Source organism: Cibotium barometz, chromosome 55, assembly GCF_041138505.1.
Source record: "Cibotium barometz isolate CiBa-2024 chromosome 55, ASM4113850v1, whole genome shotgun sequence".
In the NCBI taxonomy this organism is placed as follows: Eukaryota; Viridiplantae; Streptophyta; class Polypodiopsida; order Cyatheales; family Cibotiaceae; genus Cibotium; species Cibotium barometz.
Genome location: NC_141100.1, coordinates 39,041,327 through 39,063,398, shown reverse-complemented (window position 1 = coordinate 39,063,398; position 22,072 = coordinate 39,041,327). Strand labels below are relative to the sequence as shown.

The following is a 22,072-nucleotide window of genomic DNA, read 5'->3' as shown; positions in this document are numbered from 1 at the left end:
ACAAGCAAAAAGGCATGTGCCATGCCATGAGCGGAGTGAGAATCCTTCCCCGCAAAGCCGCCAAAACAAGCGCATGTTCACACAATCTTGGGAAGCTCAAACAGAACAGCCCTGCATGTCTTTGACCAGCCATACAAGCGTAGAATACCTGCCATGTTAGGCTTCAAAACAATTCATAGTCTAGAATCAGCTAATCCATGATACTGATAAATAATTCAGAGTTTTGTAACCACATATGCGACATATTCTAGCGTCCCATACCACTAGAATACTCCCCATATGAGATCCTTGTATAGGCAACAATTCTAGCATCCCATACTGCGAGGAGCCTCCAATGTACAAGACCAAAACAGTAAACTATTAATAAAAGCATGGAAAAGCCTTTTCCATAACTATGGCCATTCTTTAGCATATCAAGAAAACTCGTGGAATACCACGAACAAATAGATATTGAACATTTCGGAAAAGCCAAGTTGTGGCTCATTCTTAGAAGATTGTAAAGACAAAGTCCCTTTCAGAAAAATAACTTTCTTGAAACACATCTCAAGATAAACACTCTCCACTTGCATCAGCAAGGGAGTTCAACATGTACAAAATTCCAAATATTGGCAAAAGAAAAGCATTAAACTTAAAAACTTATCTCGATAAAAAGTGCGTTGCCAAGATATTTATGTACAATCAAAATTTCTAGGGAGAAATCCCATAAATATCGCAGTAGAATGCGAAAATTCACAGCACCCAAAATAATGTCTCTATGTAGACACAAAAGTATGGAGTATAATTAAATCTCCTCTGCAACTTCGTTCTTTTTGTGACAAGAATATTGGCACTTATAACAGTCGGGCTTGGTACAACAACCTGTTGGTCCATCTTCCACCAAAAGAGCTTGCATCTTCCGTTGGTTGTTCTCCTTTTTCGAGGCATCTTTTGAGCCATCGCTTCCCCAAAAGAATGCTGGTCTCCACCTCGAACAATAGGCAGGTTCGGAATAGGAGCCATCTTTCTCTTTTTGGAAGAATATTTGGAAGCTTCCTCGGCAACCATTGACTAATGAGGTTCAACATACCCCAGATCTGGTTTTACTTGAGACTTGCCTTGTTTATCAAGGGTAATATCCCCTTCCTGTAGAAGATAGTAAAAGCCAACTTCCTGGGATGCATTTCTAGCATTGAAGCCAAATCTAGGAAAACATTTGTAGCACTGGACAGTGGACTCCATGATTCTTTTGCCTTACATAACCGTCCTCACATGAGGATCTTCGTGGTGCATCCTCAAATATGCATCCTTTTCTTGAAGTTCTTGGCGAAGCTGCCTCGTTGAAGAGTTATGATGCTCAAACTGTCCATCAATGATCTTGATGTACTATTCCACCATGTGTTAGAGAATTGTAATGCTCTCCTCGTGCTCCTTGCAATCTTGGACCTTGTCCATAACTATAGGACCGTAATAGGCTAGAAGCTGTGCTCTAATACGAATGAAACCAAACCCCGGTCACTAGAAACAAGCTTTGAGACGTAGCAGAAGAACCATAAACAATCACCAAAAGAACACAACGCTGAGCCGAAACGGCCGGCCCCCCATAGTAACTTCTTTATTCAACGAATAAATTGTTTACAACAGATTAAGGTGTAGGTGCAAACTTGCACTTGATTCTCCACAAAGCTTCAACAAACACTTGCTTAGAGATCTAGGTACAAACAACACGAAGAACCAATACAAAACGATCTTGGAACAACCCCAAAATTAGCGACCAGCTCCGGAGGAAGAGAGAGGAATAGACTGCTTATGTATGGCTAGCGCTTAGAAGAAGGAGAGAAAACTATTGTCATGCAGTACGACCAGCACTGTAGGAGAGAGAAAATGCAAGATGGCATTGCCTTGCTGTATGCCAGCACTCAAGGAAGAGAAAAACACCAGACGGTTGTTGCTGTACGGTAAGCGCTTAGGAGAAGAGAGGGAACAATCGGAAAATTGCTGTAGTCTGTGTACGACCAGCGCACATAGAGGAGATAGAACTAGTCGGCATGCTGTTGTCCGATTGTACGGCCAGTGCTCAAGGGAGAGGGAGCATGTTGTTGGCGAGGAGACTATGGCGTCTGAAGATCCTCCATGCTTTTATAAAGTCGAATAGCCCCAAAAATAGTTGTGCTTTTTCCCTTTTTGCCAAAAGTGGCTGAATATGCCCAAAATATCAACTTTTGTGCTTTTCTAGCTTGTTGGCCAAGTTTACGCTAGGCGCCTCCCTCTGTTCACAAATCCAGGCCTAGAATAATAATAAGTTTGGCCACACTTTAATGATGCGTGAACCTGTTGACTTATAAAACTTATAAGCCACCTTAATGAATAAAATCCCATGCTGCTCATGTTCTGTAGCCATCTTTCAGGCCAAACTTTGCTAGTAAACGCTTCAGCTTTCTTATGTGGAAAATCCTTGTTCACACCTTGGCTCCATTCAGTGTGTGAAATATTGATCAAGACTGGTGAAGGGACCAAATGGTTACATGGCACATGTATTTGGCGATCTCTACAGCTCTGCGTGTGGTTAGGTGGCAGACAGAAGCATCATATAGAATCTCCACTGTGGCAGGCAGTTTTAGGCTATAGAGAAGGCCAAGTGTGTATTGTACAGGAGACAAATTAGATTTTCATACAAGTGCAAGTTTGAAGATAGAGTGGGTCAGAGGTAGTATAGCTTGGACATGTTACCCAACTATGGTATGACAGGCAGTAAGTCTACCTTAGTGCCATTGGAGTAGAACACTAACCGTTCTCCAGATATAGGTGAGCTTTTGGAGGACCCCACTATGTACATGCACATAGTGGGTAGCTTGATCTACATGACCATTTAGGATAGATTTGATCTACATGTGCATAGTGGGTAGCTTGATCTACATGACCGTTTAGGATAGATTTGACATATGTTGTTGGGCTTGTAAGCGAGTTTGTGTAGGCCCCAGGAAGCCACAATCGGATGTGGCTAGACAGATTTTCAAATACATAAAGTCCAATGCTGATTATGTACTTTTCTACGAGGCTGGCTGAGAGATACAGCCACATGGGTATACAAATGTTGATCTTCAACTTGTCACGTTTGGTAAAGACTTTCATGTTTTAAAATCTTGTGTTGCATGGTACTTTGTCTTGTCATCTAGTGAGCAGTAATGGCACAAGCACTGGATGTCTTCGGGGTTCGGACCCGAGAGGACAAACTAGATGGCACTAATTACTCCTTGTGGAGTTTTATGGTGTGGAACATGTTGGTTGCTAAGGGCTTGTGGGACATAGTCTCTGGTGATGAGCCACATCCACCCCACACTACAACCTGAAACACCACAAAGAACTGTAGCACAGAGAGTTGCAGAAGTTCAAGTACAAGTGCCTCCTATATCTTCTCAAGGGCAGGAGAGTTGGGACTCTATAGATGCTCAAGCTATGTTCTTGATAGCTTTGTCTATGAAGAGATCGATTATACCTCATATAGGATCTTGTAAGACAGCTCAACAAGCTTGGGACACATTGGATAACATGTATGAAACAAGAAATGAGGCAAGTGTTGCTTATCTTAAAAGGCAACCTGATGTGCTTGAAATGCATGAGGGAGACTCTATGACAGAACATCTAACCAAGGTCAAAGATTTGAGAGACATCTGTTGAATATAGATGAAGTTATACCAGATAGGCAACTTGTTACAGACAGTTTGAACTCTTTGCCACCTTATCTTGGATTTTATACATCTGTAAATCTCTCAAGGAGAGGTGGTAGAGATTCAGACACTTTTGATGACTTTGTGGGCTTGCTTTTACAAAAAGAGCAAACTTGGGCCAACGATAGTCATGGTGTATAATAGGCTTTTGCGGTGAAAGACAAAAGGTCGACTCCAAGAAGTCGTTATCTAAAGATCCTCAGTCTATGGGATGATACCCTAAGCTGGCCAATGGCCATCCTCATAGCATGGGACAAGAAGGCATCGAGATAACTTGGTCACTGAATGAAACCATTTACTGTGAATCTTAGGAAATGATCTTTGTAGTACTGCATCTTGGTAGACAATGGGCCTACCAGTGTGATCCATGTGTTACGTGTGTATAGCCCTAGTAGATCGTATCGGATCACCTGGTCCCTGTCCTCATGTGTAAGCCTAATGTATGGGGAATCTGGATCATACTGAAATGGAGGGAGCCGGTCCATTTGTGATCCATGTGCCTGAAGCCAGGTGAGTACCGTGCCATACCAAGATGAATGCTCTCCTCCGGCTGCTATCTCTTGTGATGACTATAGTGCAAGTCAGTTGAATTCGATCCATCTCCCTCACCCTCTATATATAAGTGACTATTTGGAACAAGGCCTCCACTTGGTTTGCTTTTCTTTCTAGCACCTTCTGATGGTCTAGCTTCATCTATAGGCTCTTTTCCTTTACTCCTAGTTCTTTTGGCAGCTAAAGCATCCAAGTCCATTGCTTCGTTTGGCTTCTCCAACTCAACCAAGTGTACTACTCTCTCTCCTATTTCTTGTGGTGGTTCTTGAGCTCGTGGATTAGGATCTTGGGCTACAGTAATACCTTGATCATTACCCCTTTGCTGATTTCCTCGCACTTGCTGATTTCCCCTTACTAAAATCTGTGGTGCGTGTGGAACAACCTGTGGATAAGTAGGGAAGGCTTGACCAGGCTCCATTCTAGGCTAAGGGCAGCTATACATACCATGTCCTAGCTATACACACTGCAAATTAGGGATCCTTCCTCTACCTCTTCCCAAGCCTATTGCTCCTCTACCTCTACTTGCACTACTTGCTTCTCTGTGTTCACCTTCACTCATTCTTATGCCTTGTGCCAAGTTAATGGAAAGATTCTGCATATTCTCATTTAACCTATCAACCACCTCTGGAGTAAATTGTTTGAATTACCTGTCTTGCATAACCCGATCTTCCTTGCCTTCTATTTTTGGTTCCCCACCCTTTTGCTATTGATGGTCCTTCATCCTCCAATGCCCCTTGCATGCATTTTCTATGCTTGTACTTCTTTGCCTTGTATGAAGCCCTGGCCTCTGCTTCTTCCAAAACAACAAGTTTGACCTCTTCTACTTTAACCTTCAGCAAAGGATACAAACCTGCTATGAACCTGTCCTTTTTCAAAAACATCACCACCTCTTCAGGATTAGTTAAGGCCCTAATCCACCTGCCCCATAACCTCAGAAAATCAGATTTATATTCAGCATACTCCTCCAATTTCCTTTGTTTCAAGTCAAGAATCTTTTGCCATAAGGTTGCTACATCTCTTCCCTTGCAAAATTGAGCTTTGAAAGCTGTTTCCAACTGATTAGGGTCTTGTTGTACCTGTCTGTCCAAACTATTATACCATTCCTTAGCTTCTCTCCTTAGTCCCCAAACCGAGGTAGTCCTCTTATCTGCAAGTGTATCTTTGTTGTTCAAAATGCATGAAGTAGCCACATTTTCTAAAAATGTCTATGCATCTTTCCCTTCCTCTCCAAAAAACAAAGGAATCGTCAAATAGGTAGGCATAAACCTGTGCTCCATAGTACCTGCTTCTTATCCAATATTTTGTTGCAAGGGAATCCGAGAGAGAGAGAGAGAGAGAGAGAGAGAGAGAGAGAGAGAGAGAAATGATATATTAACGTCTCTAAGAGGCCATAATGACCTAGGAGACCAAAATTGAGAGTACATCTGAAGTTGGTGTCTCATCAAAGAGAACAACCAAATGAAACTGAAAAGTACAACAAACTAATTGTCTTCCAGTTATAAGAACTGTAAGTAAGACTCCTAGATGATACTGAGTAGAAAATATTGGAAAATGTATATCAAGTAGATCCATGTATGTCGATCAGTTGAAGTGCTGCCGTCTCCTTAGATCAAATATCTCCGCCATGGGGTTGTCTACAATGGAGAGGTCGTAGAAGCGAGGTAGGCACCTCCGATGCCGAGCAACAATGGCTCTGATCTGGCGATGGTGAGGATGCTGTGGTCGGGATCCTGGTGGGCGTGGCCGACAAGCACGACATAAGGCGACTGCTCTATCAATGGTGACTTCCTGGGAGCGTGGCCGGTGCCTTGATGGCCCGATGGAGGAGGTATCAGGAGGTGTGTGGGCTGGGCTATTGGTGTTGGTGCTGGTGCTGAAGAAATCTATCAGGATCCTTTGTCTAGGTACATCATGGCTCGGTCTCCTGTGTGCCAAGAGGGTCTCTCTGTGTCTCCTGAGCTCAAGTAGGAACAATCCCAAGCATCTTTGATCCTCAAACTCCATGACCCTGCGTAACGGCCCAAAACCCTCTTGGAAGAGGCAATGATATCTCCGTTGGATCTCATAATAGACCGTACATCAGCAAATATAGTGCTCCTCTGTCTCTGCCTCCTGGTAGCAGAGCTGACAAATGCGGTCATCGGAGATCTGATGCACATATCGCCTTGTCTCAATCCGCAGTTGGTGTGATGAGGTCCGGATCTGTCCAATGGCACAACGTATCCCATGTGATAGGTGTACATCCATGTACGCTGGGCGGGTGATAAAATCATCTGGTGAGAGGTGTAGAGGTGTAGAAAATGGCTCTTGTAGTGAGCCATTTTCGTGCCTAAGGGCTCAAGGGGACTAGTCCATGTCCTCTCTGTGTCCACTCTGACGATATCCATCCTAATCACACGGTTTTGCTCTGAGCGGGTGAGATCCAAAAATGGACAATCCGGGCCGTACTGAAAGGGTGGTAGTGCCTATCGCAAACCATGTAGGTCAAACCATGATCTCATCTGAGCATACCAGCAATGAGTATCTCCATCCTCTGCCAACTGAATGGATGAGGTCAATGCCAATTGGGAGTATCTCTGCTGAGGGAGCTCCCATAGCCGCTGTAAAAAGGTAACTGCATGGAATAGGGCCTCGGTCACTACTGGTGCGGCACCTAGCTCAGCCCGAACAATCTCATGTGGTACCGATGATTTGCTCCAAATCATGCGGGCAATCATCATAATTAGTGGTCTCTCCATTTGCCTCCATCCCTCATCCGCCCCTCTCTGAGATCTGTAATGTATGTTGGGCCCCCAAATTGGAGCTCCGTATAGGAGGGTTGGTGTGACAAGTGTATCAAATAGCCACAATTTGGTGCGCGGCTCTTGAAACTGTATGTGTGCACACTGCCTCTCAAGTGCCCTCAAGGCTGCATGCCCTTGAGCTAATCTAGATGCTGCTGCCTCCTTTAGGGAGAAACACGGTCGTGTGAAAGCAACTCCCAAATAGACCTATGATCTGACGTACTCAAGTGGCTCCCCTCGGAAAGTGAACTGATGCCGAGGGCAAGCTTTGGCTAGATGACCCATCTGCCTGCAAATGATACATTGGCCTGGAAGGCCGGAATACTCGAGTCTGTAAAATGGGGTCGCCCCAAAGGTTGGGAATCGGTATCGTGTGAGGCAACACAGATGTGGAGAGATAGAATCCCGGTGCTCATGCGAGGGCTGAGGCAGCGGTTGGGGGGGGGGGGGGGGTCCATCACTCTCCCGATGGCACAACCTATCACCGGGAGAAGAGGAAGGTATTCCTTCTTGGGGCCTGGAAAGCAGACTGTAAGCCCAACGGAGCATGTAGTGACAGATGCAACCACGTGTACGAGAGATAAAGATAGAGAGAGAGAAGGGGGGAGAGATAGATGGGAGTAGGGGTTTCACACAATACACCTTGCTGAGCGGGGAACAGGCCTCGCCCCCTCTTTAGGAATTTATTTCAGGAACAATCCACGGGCTTTTCCAAGCCAAGACTAATACACAAATGAATACAATATCGAACAAAAATGTCGATGTCGAGATCGGGCCAAGTCGATGTTGAGGGCCGAGGCACAAGATAACTGATGCCGAGCTCACCACGAGGATGACCCACAAGAGACTTACACCGGGTTAGTATCAAAATCCCTTGTTTGGTGTTCCCAAATATCCACAAAAGCTCTCTATATTTAGTCCGGACAAAATCAATCCCGAGAAGGCAGACACCGGGGTGGTGAATATGTGATCCCGAAAGGCAGCCTCTCCTTCTTAGGTATTTGTAGAAGCTGGTGGCGGTGCTCTAAAGTGGCGCAGTCAACACTGCCAAAGGCACAAGTGGCGATTCCCTTGAGGGCAGCGCAGGTGGTGACCCTTCTTGCAGGTGGCATCTTCAATGGTGACAAGCGGAACTTTTATTAGCGCTGGTGGCTAGTACTGGCGGTGACTGGGGGCAGCAGCAAAAGCGGCAGCAATAAACACAGTGGCGCAGCCTGGTTTGTCAAGGTGCATAGGGGCAGCAGCTGGAGGCGTAGGCGCACAGGAGTGGCAGTTGGAGGCGCAGGTGGACAGGAGGAGCAGGCGGCAGGCGGCACACATAGGTGGTAAAGCGGCAGCAGGAAGTGCAGGCACAGAAGGCAGCGCTGGTGTGCACAGGGGCACTGCAGCTGCACTCAAAGGGGCGTAGAAGTGGCGCAACAAAGCTAAGGCAGCAAAGAGGGCAAAAGCGGCGGCTGGCTCTGTAGGCGCTAAAGAGGTGGTAGGAAGCAGAGCCACCAGAAATCGGGTGCGGCAAAGATGTTACCGCCGGCTGAGGTGGAGGAGTTAGTTGGTGTGAGGAAGAAGATGATGTGGGCGATGGCTCTTCACGACTTCTCACTCAAAAGTTCTCCACGAGTCTTCTATGCCTCATCAAGAGGATACATGCTTGTTATATACTGGAGGGGGGGTCCATGCATTTGCCACACTTTGCTTTTGCTTTATCTCCTAGCTTTTGTTTTATTTTCTTGCTTTTGCTTTGCCTCCTTGCTTTTGTTTTAATTATAGTCAAAGTTCTTGATTTATGCTTTTACAATCTTCAGGGCCTTGCTTTTTGGCCTTGGAGTAGCTTTTTGCAAAAGCAACTTTTAGCTTTTTGATCTAGTTCGATGCCCTCTTTCCAACGGTGTCGTCAGCTTTTTGGTCAACAAAGTTTGACTTTTGCTTTTCCTTGCTTTTTGACCAAGACAGGTGCTTTCCAACTTTAGGAACCTTGTTTCCATGTGTCCGGGCATGAGTTCTATCATGTGAAAAGAGCATGGAGGACCAAATAGTTACATTCCCTCCCTCTTATATCACTGTTGTCCTCAACTGTGGCATGCATATGGTCGTGGTATTAGCCCCATCTGGTGCTTTTGTGCATCTGTTCTTTCCTAATATATGTGGTACCTTCTGCTCCTCTGGCAACATCTTTATGCCTTTCTTTGACCAATGTCCTTGTTCTTGATAGTACATAATCTTCATAACCTGGAACAGGGGTTATAAATAATAAATGCATACTTACCTTTTGCAAAAACTAGCCGCAAGCTAGTCAACAAACAAGTATGCATCATTCGTGTCTACTAGGTATTCCAGGTAGTGGCAGGTAGTTTGGAGCCTAGTGGACTATCACATGCCATAAATCCAATCATTGTCCACGTAGCAAAAACAACACACAAATTCAAAGAAATTCAAACATACATCAGTATGCAATGCACAAGTAATGATCCTCCTGTTCATGGATTGTCCTGTCTGGTTTCATCGAAACCGTGCTGAGCCATTTGGTCACTAGGACCGCTCAGTCTACTCTCAAGGCCATCTGGTCACTAGGACCGCCCGAGAGTTCATGAATAGTCATTTGGGCCATCTGGTCGCATGGACCGCCCGACTAGAAAATCCAATACAGTCATCTAGGCCATCTGGTTGCAATGATTGCCCGACTGCGAGATCCAATACAGTCATATGGGCCATCTGGTCACAATGACCCCCCGACTGCGAAGTCCAATATATCTGGCATCGTTGCTTCCCATATACAAATCTTGCTCCTTGGGCTTTTTGGCATCGTTGCCACCCAAACTAGAGCATATCCAATCAAGACTATTACATAAGCAAGATAATGATCAATTACATTTCAGTATAAATATATACAATGAAGAGGGCTAGGGCTACAATCTCTCCCTCTTAAATCTGTCTTGATCACAAGATGTATCAAGCCTGTACTTCAAATACATCTGGACCAATTGCTTCCTCATAAGCTCGAAGAATATCTAGGTAGTCCTTGAAGTACTCTTTTGGCATCCATTTCGTATCCATAGGCAAATAGTTCTTGAACTTCAAGAACTGTCCTTCCTCTTTTTCTCATGGAATGGAATACAATCTATTTCGGGTGTAAGATTTCTTCTCGTTCTTCCACTTCTGGTGGATCCTCCAATGCAGGCTCCTCTAGGAGTAGTCTTCTATACAACTTCAATAAACTGACAGGGAAGGCATTATGTATCCTCCAATGGTCTGGAAGGTCCAAACGATAACATACATCGTTAATCTTCTTGGTAACCTGAAAAGGCCCATAATATCTGGGGGCAAGCTTGGGTTCCTTGAGCTCCTTAGCTTTTGACTTTCTGAGTCTTGCTTTTTCAAATTGCAATAACACCCAATCCCCTTTTTCAAAAGTGACCTTCCTTATGTGCTTATCAGCAACTTTCTTTTTCTTGGCTTGAGATGTCTCAATAGCCTTCTGAACCTGTGTAAAGGCCGCATCCAAACCTTGAATAAACTCGTCCGCATGGAAGATCTCTTCCTTGGTCTTCAAAATAGGCAACAACAATAATCCATGATGCTTGAAGATCTGTTGAATAAACAATCTTGCCATATGATCTGCACGGATGGTCTTCTTCACTAAAATAAAGTGGGCTTGCTTACTGAACCTATCAATAATAGTCCATATTCCATCATTCTTGAATCCTGACTTTGGCAATCCAAAGATAGCGTGAGTGGTTGTCATGATACCTCTATGTCCCATATAAGGTGGGGCATGGCATTCTTCCATTACTTTTGGCCTCAAATCCTTGGTCACACATAAATGGGTTTGCATCATAAGAAACCCTTCCTTGATGACATAAGAAGTCACCAAGTCTCCATTCTGCAACCTGTCCCAAATGTCCTTGAAATCTTCGTATGAAGCATAAAGATCTTTCATCATAGTGAAGTCCAAATGATATCCCATGGAAACTGCATGGGTCGTGGGTCTTCGAGATAGAGCATCAGCTACTTTGTTGTCTTTTCCATGAGTATGCATAATCTGAAAATGAAATGGGGCCAAATAACTAGTCCATCTTATATGCTTTTCTGATATCTTAGGTTACATAAAATACCTAAGATTTTGATGATCTGTCTTGATAACAAACTCAACACCCATAAGATAGTGCTTCCAAATCTTCAAGGCATGAATGATAGCCATCAATTCTTTCTCATAAGTGGGTGAGGTCTTTTCGGCTCCTTGAAGTCTTGGACTCTCATAGGCCACGACATAGCCTTCTTGGTTCAAGGCTGCTCGAATGCAATCCTGAAGCATCACACTCTAGCACGAATGGCTTCGACAAATTTGGAATAATCAAGACCGGTCCTTTGCTAGCGGTGCTTCAAAGGATTCTTTTTCAGCTTTGGTCCACCTAAATCCCACGGCTTTCTTTGTCAAATCATGTAGTGGACTTGCTACCACAACAAACCACTTAATACGAGCGTAAGTCAAGGAAACTTCAAATTGCATGCACACTAGTCAACTCTGCCCATTTCACAATAGCCTTGACCTTTTCTGGGTCCATCATGACCCCTTCTTGGACACTATATGGCCCAAGTAGCAAAACTCAGACAAAAAGAACTCACTCTTCTTGCCATTCACATACAACATGTGCTTCCGCAATTCATGAAATACCATATCCAAGTGCTTTCGATGCCCTTCTTCATTCTTTGAATGCACAATAATGTCATCAAAGAAAGTAGTTGCAAACTTTCTATGTGCTCGAAATATTCTTTCCATCATTCGGCTGAAGGTAGCCGGGGCATTGGTAAGACCAAAAGGCATCACCAAATACTCATAGAGTCCAAAAGTAGTCCTGAATGTGGTCTTGTGAATGTCCTCTGGAACAATCTTGACTTGATAGTATCCACTCTTCAAGTCAATCCTACTAAAAATAGTGGCTCCATTCAATCTATCCAGGATATCATCAATCCTAGGAATAGGAAACCCGTTCTTTACAGTGATCTTGTTGAGAGCCCGGTAATCAATACACATACATCAAGAACCATCCTTTTTCTAAACCAATAAGACTGGGGAGCAAAAAGGTGATGAGCTGGGTCGAATCAAAACCTTTTCCAAAAGCTATGTCACTTGCTTCATAATCTCCTCTTGTTGAGCCTAACACACTCGATAAGGAGGTCTATTAGGAGGTGAACTTCTTGGTATGATGTCAATCTTATGATCTTCCGGTCTCTTTGGAGGTAACTCTCTTGGAAGAGTATCTGCAAAACAATCCTCATACTTCTTTAGGAAATCTTTCCTTTCATGAACAAGAGTTGAGAGTGACTCATCACCCTCAGATTCCTTTGGATCTCTTACATATATCAAGTACGAGGAAATAGATTGCTTTATTGCTTTAGGAACTTGTACATGACTAATGAGTGGAATGGAATTCCCCTCAACTTCTATATCAGAAGTTACATTCTTGCCTTTAAAAGGAAACCTAATCTTATTTCCAGCCCAATCAATGGCCGGATCTGTCTTCTTATGCCAAGGCATACCCAAAATCACATCACAATGTCCAACTTTGCCAACAACAAAGTTCTCGTGATCCACATAGTCTCCAATCTGTAAGTGGAGCTTTTCCAAAATAGGACTCATGTTGGCTGACATTCCTTCAAAAGTGGCACTTGTTGTAATAGGAGTTCCGAACCTATCCGGAGGGAGGTTCATGGCTTCAACCACTTGTGGATGGATGTAGTGGTGGGTAGCACCACTATCGAAGTGGGAGTTGCCTCTTCTTTGGTGGAGTATCATCTTGATGTTGAAGTTATTTAGGTAATGCATTACTTTGGGGCGGTTTGGCTTCTTGGTTTGGTTTATCAGGGCATTTTGCAGCCATATGTCCTTTCTTTCCACATTGGAAACATTTACCTTCTTTGACATAATCCTCGAGTTGCTTGTAGGATAGCTTCTTTTGGTACAGTGGGGGTTTATCCTCATTTTTGTTCTTCTGTTCTTGTGGCTCATTCCTTGCTTGAGATCCCCCTTTGAACTTCTTCTTTTGGGACGAGTCTCGATTCTCATTCTTTGATTTGCCCACCATCCAAGGCATATATAGAGCTTTGGCTTGCAAGGCTTTGTCTTGGGCTTCTTCCAAGGTTTTAGGTCCCATCATATAGACTGCTTGATAAAGCTTTGGTTGCAATCCATTGACAAACTCTCGCATGTCCATCAATGGTGGGGTAGAAGTATATGAGGTAAACTTCAATGAGACTGCTGAAAAGTTATTAAGATATGTTGCCACACTTTCTCCTGCTTTTTGCTTTACCTCATCCCATTCCTTCTGTACATCTGCCTTGAAGGTAGTGGGAAGGAACTTCTTGTTGAACATGGTTTTGAAATCAGCCCATGAAGTAGGTTTGGTCCCTTCTTGGACCACCTTTAGCCACCAATTCAAGGCGGCATCTTTCAAGTGCATACGAACCGTGCGGAGTTTGGACTTTTTGGAGAAGTCCTCTCCTCCAAAGGCGGCGTCAAACTGTTTGATGAAGGGTAGAGCTTTCTGAGTGTCGCGCTTTCCATAAAAGGTATCAAACTTTACGCTTTTCTCTCCCGGCTTGAAGTCCGCTTTGCTGGTTGAAGGCTCCTTTGTCTTCTTCTCTTTTGCTAGGCGAGAAGGGGTTGCATCTGATAAAGCGAGTCTAGGGTAGCTTCTCTCAGTCCTCCATGAGTGATGGATCGGGTGGCTCTAGGTTCTTCTCTAAAGGTAACCCCTTTACCTCGTAGGTAAGCTTTGGCGGCTTCCACACCTTCGGCTTCGGTGGTCTGGTCTTTGATAAAATCTTTGAACATCTGAGCTCTTTTGTAGTCTTGTTCCTTCTTGGCTCTCCAATCTAGGAACTCTTCATCTTGATAGTTTTTGAACTTTTGAAAATCTCGATATTTAGCTGATGTCATGACTGCGGTCTCATGAGAGACGGATTGACGACCTTGGTTCCCTTCCAGAAGTTCTATATTGGCTTCGTAGTTGTTCCCGTCTTTAGGCCCTTTAGTTGTTCCCTCCACTCTTGACATGGTTTTGTCACCCGAGAAAAGATTTCTTCAAGAGAAATCTTGCTCTGATACCACTGCAAGCCCAACGGAGCATGTAGTGACAGATGCAACCACGCGTGTGAGAGATAAACATAGAGAGAGAGAAGGGGGGAGAGAGAGATGGAAATAGGGGTTTCACACAATACACCACGCTGAGCGGTGAACATGCCCCCGTCCCCTCTTCAGGAATTTATTTCAAGAACAATCCATGGGCTTTTCCAAGCCAGGACCAATACACAAATGAATACAATATCGAACAAAAATGTCGATGTCGAGATTGGGCCGAGTCGATGTTGAGATCGGGCTGAGTTGATGTCGAGGCACAAGATAATTGATGCCGAGCTCACCACGACGATGACCCACAAGAGACTTACACCGGGCTAGTACCAAAATCCCTTGTTTGATGTTCCCAAATATCCACAAAAGCTCTCTATATTCAGTCCGGACAAAATCAATCCCAAGAAAGCAAACACCGGGGTGGTGAATACGTGATCCCGAAAGGCAGTAGAAGTTGGTGGCAATGCTCTAAGGTGGCGCAATCAATGTTGCTGAAGGCACAAGTGGCGATTCCCTTGAGGGCAGCACAGGTGGCAACCATTGTTGCGGGCGGCGTCTTCGATGGTGAAAAGCGGCACTTTTATTAGCGTTGGTGGCTAGTACTGGCGGCGACTGGGGGCAGTAGCAAAAGCGGCTGCAATAAACACAGTGGTGCAGCCTGGTTCGTCAATGTGCACAGGGGCAGCAGCAGCTGGAGGCGCAGGCGCACAGAAGCGGCACTTGGAGGTGCAGGCGCATAGGAGCAGCAGGCGGTAGTGGTAAGGTGGCAGGCGGTGCTTGCTAGCAGCGCACACAGGTGGAAAAGTGGCAGCAGGAGGTGCAGGTGCAGAGGGCGGCGCTGGTGTGCACGGGCATTGCAGGAAGCGGCTGACGGCGCTGCTCTGAGAGGGGCGTAGAAGTGGCACAACAAAGCTGAGGCATCAAAGAGGGCAGAAGCGGCGGCTGGCTCTGCAGGCGCAAAAGAGGTGGTAGGACGCGGAGCCACCAGAAATCGGGCGCTGCAGAGATGTTACCGCCGGCGGAGGTGGAGGAGTTAGTTGGCGTGAGGAAGAAGATGATGTGGGCGATGGATCTTCATGACTTCTCACTCAAAGTTCTCCACGAGTCTTCTATGCCTCACCAAGAGGATACATGCTTCTTATATACTGGAGAGGGAAGGGGGCGGGGGGGCGTCCATGCTTTTGCCACACTTTGCTTGGTATCGATGGCGCCACTAGTGTCCATACCACTAGGCGGAACCACCCACCTTGCAGCTCCATGGCCACGAGATCGTGCATGCTTCCTTGGTAGCCCCAAGCCACCGCGTGACTACTTGACCTCTTGTGTCTAATAAGTGACCCCAAGGTCACTTATATAGTAATAATGTGGCTATTATTGGCCCTTGCTTTATTTATAAGCTTTCTTGCTTTATTTATAAGCTTTTAGCCATTATTAGCCCTAGGCTATTAATTATAAGCTCTTAGCCAATCTAAACCTCTTTTTGCTAGCGCCCTTTGCTCACATGTGAACCCTCCAGGTCTCCATGCCCCAGCTAAGGGTTAACCCTAACTCTAATCTTGGGTTAGCAGACGCCCCTAGCCCTAATCCTAGGCCTATCTTGGGACATAACAGAAGTTGGTCTCATTGTAAAGATTGGGCCTGTAAAGGTCTAGAGTCTATCCCTGATAGCATGAATTTAGATAACAGGGAACACCTATTTACTCTTTGACATCATGTAAAGTGGTCCAGTGGGACTGCTTTTGGCTTGATGAATACCACGAAACCCCTTTGACTGCTGTTGAATCCACATTGGCTGTGTGATCTTAACACTGGATTACATGAGGAGAAGTTTGCAGCATATCCATAATACAAGTATCAGCATGAATCATAGAAGCCGTTCTTGCCAGTTTTACAATGTTTTAACTTTGTGCCACACATATGAGATGCAAAAAGGTCTTGTCACATGAGTAGAGAATGGCAAGTAATCATTACACAAGATACTAGTCTATGATGATACATCTAACAAAATGGAAAAAGAACGTGTCATGGTGTAAGTAGTGTGTGTGTCTCTGCATTGTCCCCTAATGACAAACCCTAGCTTAATTGAACTCTTATGCATTACAAGATGGTATGGGCCAAAATTTTATAAGTGACATGAAAAAAATGTATGCAATGGTGTATGACTCTGTTTTCTTACTCAATATAAATATTTTCTTTCCCCAGTTTTTATTTTTTTTACATCTGGTAGGAACAAGACCGTTAATAAATTTTGGTAATTGTGACTGGAAGAGGCAAGGATATAAGAGACTTTATTTTGTGCATGGAAGGCCTATGCCATTAGGAAGATGGGCCTATTTTCCTTGGTGATATGGGCATCTTGATTTGCTTTTTACTGTAATGGCCATTCAAAACTTATCAATACAGAGTGCTGAGACCATTTTTACTCTGCACTTTCTGTTGGCAGGGCAGCTGCCTGTTGCTGATGTGAACTCATTGACACACTATGGAGAACCTTATGATGGAAATACACGGTTTTTTAGAAGCACGTTATTCGTTGCTGCTGTAAGAGCAAGTTATGGTGAAGCTTGCCTGATACATGGAGCTGAGTCAATGCCTCCAAAGGTCATTCCTCGTGCATGTTTATTGACTGGAATAACTTTGTGTTTTAACTCAGCGCCTATGAATGTGGAAAAGTAATGCATGTCAGTATATGATCCTGTTTTAATTGAAATTGATATCTTTCATAAGACTTAATATGTTTCTTTGCTCTTCTACTCTTTATGCATCGTAGACATTACACGGGTTGTGTGTATATGCAAAGAGTTATGCAAAGGATTGGCTACAAGGTCATAGGGCGTGAAATTTCTTAACCTTGCAGAGGGGAGTCACTGAGGAGCAAATGCTAAAATACATGGGAGCTATTACCGGGCTACATCCAGCAGCAGCTGCAAAACTACTTGAGGTTTGTGAATAAAATCTCTATGTCCAGGTAGTCGCACGATGGTTTCTCATGACCCAAAGCATTGCAGGCTGACTTTATCGAAGTCAAGGTTGCACTTTCCTTTGTGTTAATCTTGGGAAATGACTATCTGATGGATTAGGTGTGCAGAAAGATAGTGTTGTCAATAAGCCAGACTAAACAATATTTAAAAACATTGGTCACCCCACTTGCACCCTAGTATTTGAACATTGAATTGTTATGTTTTGTAAGGCGTTATTGATAAGTTCTGTTTTTGCACTACTTTTTTATTGAGCTTTGCATATTGTGCAGGATGAAGCTGTGGGCTTTGCTTATGTCAGCCAGGGAGAGGCCCGTCCATCTTTGTATTATCTCAAGATCTTTCTGCACATTTTTATATCACCAAACATCGAAATTCTAGACCTAGAGATACAGAGCTGTATGCATGATCCGTAAGCTTTGGTGCTGGTGTAATAATATGCAGGTTCAGCTTTTGAAATGTTGCTTTTTTATTGTTTGCATCAAATTTGCCTTATCATACACACTATCATCTTCATCCAACTCCTCAGTGCACTTCGCATTTTCTTTTGCATCATTTAGCCCATCTTGTTCATCTTCAAAACACTTCTTGCTTAGGTTTCCACACAATTCTTGTGCCGAGGCATACAATTGTTTCTTGAATCTTGGCACACTAGTTGAACAAGATAGAGTCATGAAATTATCACTGTTGCATGAAGCACGTTTGCACAGTCTATAGTTTACATGATGAACCAGAAGGTGCCTCTACAACTTGTACCATCAAAGAATTTGAACATTCAGAATTAGATGGCTCATAGGAATGCCTACAATACAATCATAATTAGATGCTCATAGAAGTACATAGTCTAATAAAAAAGTACCATTAAGTTCTATTTTTTGAAATTTTCAGAGCATGTTTTTTTTTTTTTTGGCAATCTTGATTGATTGTGGTGAACAGCTTAGTTCCTAAAAGGTGAATTTGGGCATGTGCCTGGAGTCATCTAGGTATATAATTCAGCCGTATTAGCATACATGCAGATTTCACATTGTGAAGTTTTCGTCCGAGTTGCGGCCAGTTGATATTGTGCTTATTCTTTCTATCTTTAGCGGTGCATTTACCATATCAATTGCTTATTTGATGTACTAATTCTTTCTATTTGCTACTTCCCTTAGTGCTAGGCTTCATTATGGCTGAGTCTGCCTTGCATCTCCGGAGGTTTGACAGAAACTCAATACGAAGGGCTTTGTGTGAATATATGCTCTTATGTGTGCGTGTGTGAGAGCATATCTTGATACAGAGTTCTACACCCACTCTTGGGCACTGAAGACGTTAGTGGGGATGTCGTAGTATCTAGTCCATACTATGCATAATGGAGTTGATAGTTATATAGTCTTGTGGGTTGACTACCATGAGTATATATTATGCACGAGCAACTTCCCTAGCACAAGTCCGTGTGGTCCGTTCTCTGATGGGGTCCCATGTGGAGGAGAGTGACTTGCTGAACCTGAATGAGCTGTAGCAAGAGTCGGCTCCAACTCAAAGACATCAAGATATAAAAGGAGAATTTGGGCATGTTCCTGGATTCATCTAAGTATATAATTCAGTTGTATTAGCGGACATGTAGATTTCACGCTGTGAAGTTTTCGTCCGAGTTGCGCCAGTTGATATTGTGCTTATTCTTTCTATCTTTAGCGGTGCATTTGCCCTATCAACTACTTATTTGATGTACTAATTCTTTCTATTTGCTACTTCCCTTAGTGCTAGGCTTCATTATGGCTGAGTTTGCCTTGCATCTCCGGAGGTTTTACAGAAACTCAATACTACGAAGGGCTTTGTGTGAATATATGCTCTTGTGTGTGTGCGTGTGTGGAGTGCGTGTGTGAGAGTATATCTTGATATAGAGTTCTACACCCACTATTGGGCACTGATGATGTTAGTGGGGATGTCGTAGTATCTAGTCTATACTATGCATAATGGAGTTGATTGTTATATAGTCTTGTGGGTTGACTACCATGAGTATATAACATGCACGTTCCTAAAAGGTGAATTTGTGGATTCATCTAGGTATATAATTCAGCCGTATTAGCGGACATGCAGATTTCACATTGTGAAGTTTTCGTCCGAGTTGTGGCCAGTTGATATTGTGCTTATTCTTTCTATCTTTAGCGGTGCATTTGTCCTATCAATTACTTATTTGATGTACTAATTCTTTCTATTTGCTACTTCCCTTAGTGCTAGGCTTCATTATGGGGCTGAGTCTGCCTTGCACTCAGTACGAAGGGCTTTGTGTGAATATATGCTCTTATGTGTGTGGTGTGTGTGTGTGTGTGGACTGCGTGTGTGAGAGCATATCTTGATATAGAGTTCTACACCCACTATTGGGCACTGATGACGTTAGTGGGGAGGTCGTAGTATCTAGTCTATACTATGCATAATGGAGTTGATAGTTATATAGTCTTGTGGGTTGACCACCGTGAGTATATAACATGCACATTCCTAAAAGGTGAATTTGGGCATGTTCCTAGATTCATCTAGGTATATAATTCAGCCGTATTAGCAGACATGCAGATTTCACGTTGTGAAGTTTTCGTCCGAGATGCAGAGTTCTACACCCACTATTGGGCACTGATGACGTTAGTGGGGATGTCGTAGTATCTACTCCATACTATGCATAATGGAGTCAATAGTTATATAGTCTTGTGTGTTGACTACCATGAGTATATAACATGCACGTTCCTAAAAGGTGAATTTGGGCATGTTCCTAGATTCATCTAGGTATATATATAGGGTTCAATGGAAGTAGCATCTAACCTGGGAAGTATGTGAGATCTCTTAGAATGCTCCATTTTCACTCCAAATAAGTCAACTTTTTCCTTGGAGTGTCGTGAAACTGGCCTGACGGGCGGTGAAACAAACACTCGCACATAAAACACTTCAACGCCATTGAGGACCTAGAAAAGGAAAACAAACAGGGGGAGCTAGAGTGCTCTTGCAAACAGTACACGGACACCGATTGGCCCCAAAACGCAGTGGCGCCCCTTGCGGTATTTCTTTAATTGATTATAAGAGCGTTGATTACAATATAAGGCTGGGAACTAAGCCGTCACAGTAGAACTCCTGAAGCCTGCAAAGAACCTGCATCATGGCTTCTTGTCCACTCGGCATCCACAAACAAATCCAGCCATTGTTCACATCGAAAGACTCTCTCACATTGAGTCTGCATACAGAAGCTTTCTCCCATGATCAGGACTGCCACAACCATCCATAGCCTCTCACACTATGAACAGCATCACGCCCTGACACATCCAGTGCTTCTGCATCACAACACAGACTCCCAAATTGTCTCTCAAAAGAGAACTCGCATCACAGCACAGCATACCATACAGTCGACACACCTGTACCAACCCTCTCTACCTTCCAAGGGTACTATCCATCTCTGTCATGGATTCCCTGTCCCCTGTCCAATCAGTAGCAAGGCTGTACCAAACATGTGTCCATTCCTGTACCTTATGCCTGCATGTGACCTATCTCCTAGAGAAACCCAAAAACATGTTTCTTCGAGAAACCTACGACCTGTTTCCACATGAAACCCTTAGGCCCGTTTCCCTTTGAAACTTCTGTCCTGTTTCCATACAGAACCATTCATAGCACCATTCAACAACAGTGCCAACAATAGCATACATCAAGTTACTTGTTCCCTCATGAAACATCTGGCAACCTAGAGATGCCCATATCTGTAGGTCCCTCTGTTCCTTTCTAGCACGAAGAAAACAATCTGCTCCATGAGCACGCAGCCATGCGAGCTTGCATCACTCCCATGCCAAGAAACATATTCAAGTGACTTGTACTTGCAGCCGGAAACCCAAGCACATAGCTGAATTCGCAACCAACCAAAAACAGCCCATAAACTGTCCCAAAACAGTCCCGGCTATGCGCCTCCTTCTGCCTGCCTCCTTCCAAGAGAAAGAGAGCGTGAGAATCTGTTGGCTGGGCGCTTCTTGCAGCCAGCCCACCAGCCTCTCTTCCAAGCCAATAAAGCACGTGTCTGTGCTGCATCTGCCCGCCCAGACCTTCCTGCAGGCCTATCCACTGTTCAGCAGAGACAAAGAAAGAGAGAGAGAGAGAAAGCAGTACTGGCTGTCCCCACGTGTACGCCCCTGTTTCTCCTGCAGTCCCCTCTTTCCAAGAGAGCCTCCCATGCCCTGTTCAGTCCGTACGCCCCTGTTTCTCCTGCAGTCCCCTCTTTCCAAGAGAGCCTCCCATGCCCTGTTCAGTCCAACGCCTCTGCAGCTGTGCGCTTCCTACAGCTGCCTGCAGCCCATCGCTTGCTTCCATGAGAGAGAGACAGAAGCACGAGAAAACCTACTCTCCGTCCAGCACAACCTGCAGTCCAGCCCTGTTCGTACACTGTACCAGCAGTCGTACAGTATTGTACCTGCTGTCGTACCTGCCTGCGCTGCCTGTACCAGCAACTGCAGCTGCTGCCAGTACCTTCAGCATCCGTACGCTGTACCTGCAGCAGCCGTACAGATCTGCATGAGTTCTCCTGTGCGCAGCCAACATAAGCAGTCCACTTCTCCTCTCTTCCACGCATGAGAAGTTGCACCCCTTTTTTTTCCAAAAAACTAGAGAGAGGGAGAAAAGAGAGAGATAGGCCTCCAAAAGTGGAGTAGCCTCTAAAAATTGCTTAGGGGCCTCCCAAGTTTTAAAACTTTTGAAACTTTAATTTTTGGTCACCAAAGGTTATAAAACCTTTTCAATTTAAAGTCTCTTTGCCCCCCTTCACACTTAGGGTTGTACACACATGGGTTTACTTTTTGACTCCAACCTGATGCCATTCACACTGTCCACCATGTCCCCGTGCACACCTGCATCTTGTCCAGAGAAAAACACAAGGTCGTGACAGTCGTGTTTATTGGATCTTATTTCTTTCAATGCCGGTGTTAATTG

The 22,072-nt window shown here is 44.3% G+C and overlaps 1 protein-coding gene across 4 annotated transcripts in view; it reads left to right on the top strand.

Annotated features, from left to right (window-relative positions):
* The window catches only part of LOC147607734 (anthranilate phosphoribosyltransferase), a 76,292-nt gene that overhangs the window by 19,771 nt on the left and 34,449 nt on the right, over positions 1-22,072 (top strand). For 2 of the 4 annotated variants that reach the window (XM_086790727.1, XM_086790725.1), the window contains exons 3-5: positions 16,609-16,766; positions 17,023-17,106; positions 17,416-17,468. In XM_086790727.1, the coding sequence (XP_086646853.1) occupies positions 16,609-16,766; positions 17,023-17,106; positions 17,416-17,468 (295 nt within the window). Of the gene's footprint in view, positions 1-16,608; positions 16,767-17,022; positions 17,107-17,415; positions 17,556-22,072 lie in introns of all 4 variants that reach the window. The other 2 variants (XM_086790724.1, XM_086790723.1) reach the window with 1 other exon arrangement.